The 1,458-nt window shown below is 54.7% G+C and overlaps 1 protein-coding gene across 1 annotated transcript; it reads right to left on the minus strand.

The window, feature by feature from the left end:
* Positions 1–5: 5 nt before the first annotated feature.
* On the minus strand, positions 6–1,452 carry Rpn3 (regulatory particle non-ATPase 3; the record flags this gene model as incomplete). Its single annotated transcript, XM_018452422.1, has 1 exon — positions 6–1,452. A coding segment is annotated over exon 1 (1,413 nt), but the record flags the coding sequence as incomplete, so codon positions are not given.
* Positions 1,453–1,458: the final 6 nt, after the last annotated feature.

Consider the following 1,458-nt stretch of genomic DNA (forward strand, 5'->3'; position numbering starts at 1 on the left):
TCCAAATCCTTCCCGTAAGATTTCGGTGGGTAACGCATCGCTTTCACGCTCTGATTGTGCAGGTCTAGGCAGAAGGTGATTCTTTGATGGAAGGCCAACAGGGGCTCCTTGGTGCAGTAAATGTCGGTGGTCTCTTTGCTGCGCATGTAGCCGTTCTCTGGGTCCAAGGTAGCCTCAATAACCCCGTCGCGGATCGCCTTAGCCACAATAAACTCCGCATCCACGCTAGAGTCCAAGCCCAGTTTGCGAGCAATGTCAGCTGGCGAGATGCGAGAATAGGAGAGTCCGATCGAACGAATCGCGGTCTTGATAACATTGTGCCGCAGCCGCAGGATCAGCGTGAATGTGTGATCGGCGCGGAACTGCGGACCAAAGTTCTCCAGGACCTCACCGAAACGTTGCAAGTTACCTAGACGTACCGCCTGTGTCAATTGGAAGTATGGGGCAAGGGCTCTTCGTAGAGCGGCCTGCCGGAATATCTGTCTCTCTGGGATGTCGCCAAGAAGAAGCTCCACGGCTACCGCCAACTTCTGTACCGTTTGTCTAAATCCAACCGCCGTAGTCTGCGGCGCTTTGCGCATCGCCTGTACTAGATACTTGTGCGCGGCCGAGTACTCCAATCTAGCGGCTTTTATCCTGCCCAGATAATAGAGAAAGCGAGCCCACTCGTTGTTGCTGGCAGATTCGGGAAAAGTTGACTTGAGCACCAGTTTGTCCGCTTGATCGTAGAGATTGTAATGCAGATAGTTGCGCAACAAGCAATTGATCAGCACCGCCTGGCCCTCGAAGTCGTTGCGCAGAGTTGCAGTACGTAGACGAAGATGTAGAAAGCCGCGGATCTTGTCCAGCTGATCCGTTAGCTCGTACGCGCGCGAGTGATAGAAGTAGCATTTGGCAGCGATCAGGTCTATGGTCCTACGGTTCTGTGCGGCAATTTTCTGGATCAACTGCTCCGAGCACTGCACCGCCTCGTTGTACTTGCCGGTGTCGATTAGTCGAATCAGCACCAGCAAATGAATGTAGCCGTCGATCTCGGGCAATAGAGATGCCGAGGAACTGCGGAACTTCTGGGTGATGGCCTGGCAGTCGTCCACGTCCATCGGTTCCTCCACCCAAGCGAGCAGGGCGTCCCTTTCAACAACGGACTTGGTGTAGAAGCCCGTGACGAGGCCGCGGAGCACGACCGGATTGAGACGACGACGAGTGTTGGGTAAGGCGCGAAGGGCACGGAGCACGAAACGTGGCTCCTTGTTCTGCACCGCCTTCTCGATTTGCCGCGTGTGCTCCCGAATGTCGCACAAAATCTGCATATCGGTGTCCCTGCGTTCACCTGCGCCGTCACCGTCGCCGTTCTGCGTGTCCGATGGATTCACGTCTACGTCCATCGCCTCGACGTTTTTACCGGTCGGTACACCCATCGCTAACCTGTGATAACTATCTACTTGTATTAACTTGTGA

The sequence above is a fragment of the Mycetomoellerius zeteki genome, unplaced genomic scaffold (assembly GCF_001594055.1).
Source record: "Mycetomoellerius zeteki isolate Tzet28-1 unplaced genomic scaffold, Tzet1.0 C4407886, whole genome shotgun sequence".
Classification (NCBI taxonomy): domain Eukaryota; kingdom Metazoa; phylum Arthropoda; class Insecta; order Hymenoptera; family Formicidae; genus Mycetomoellerius; species Mycetomoellerius zeteki.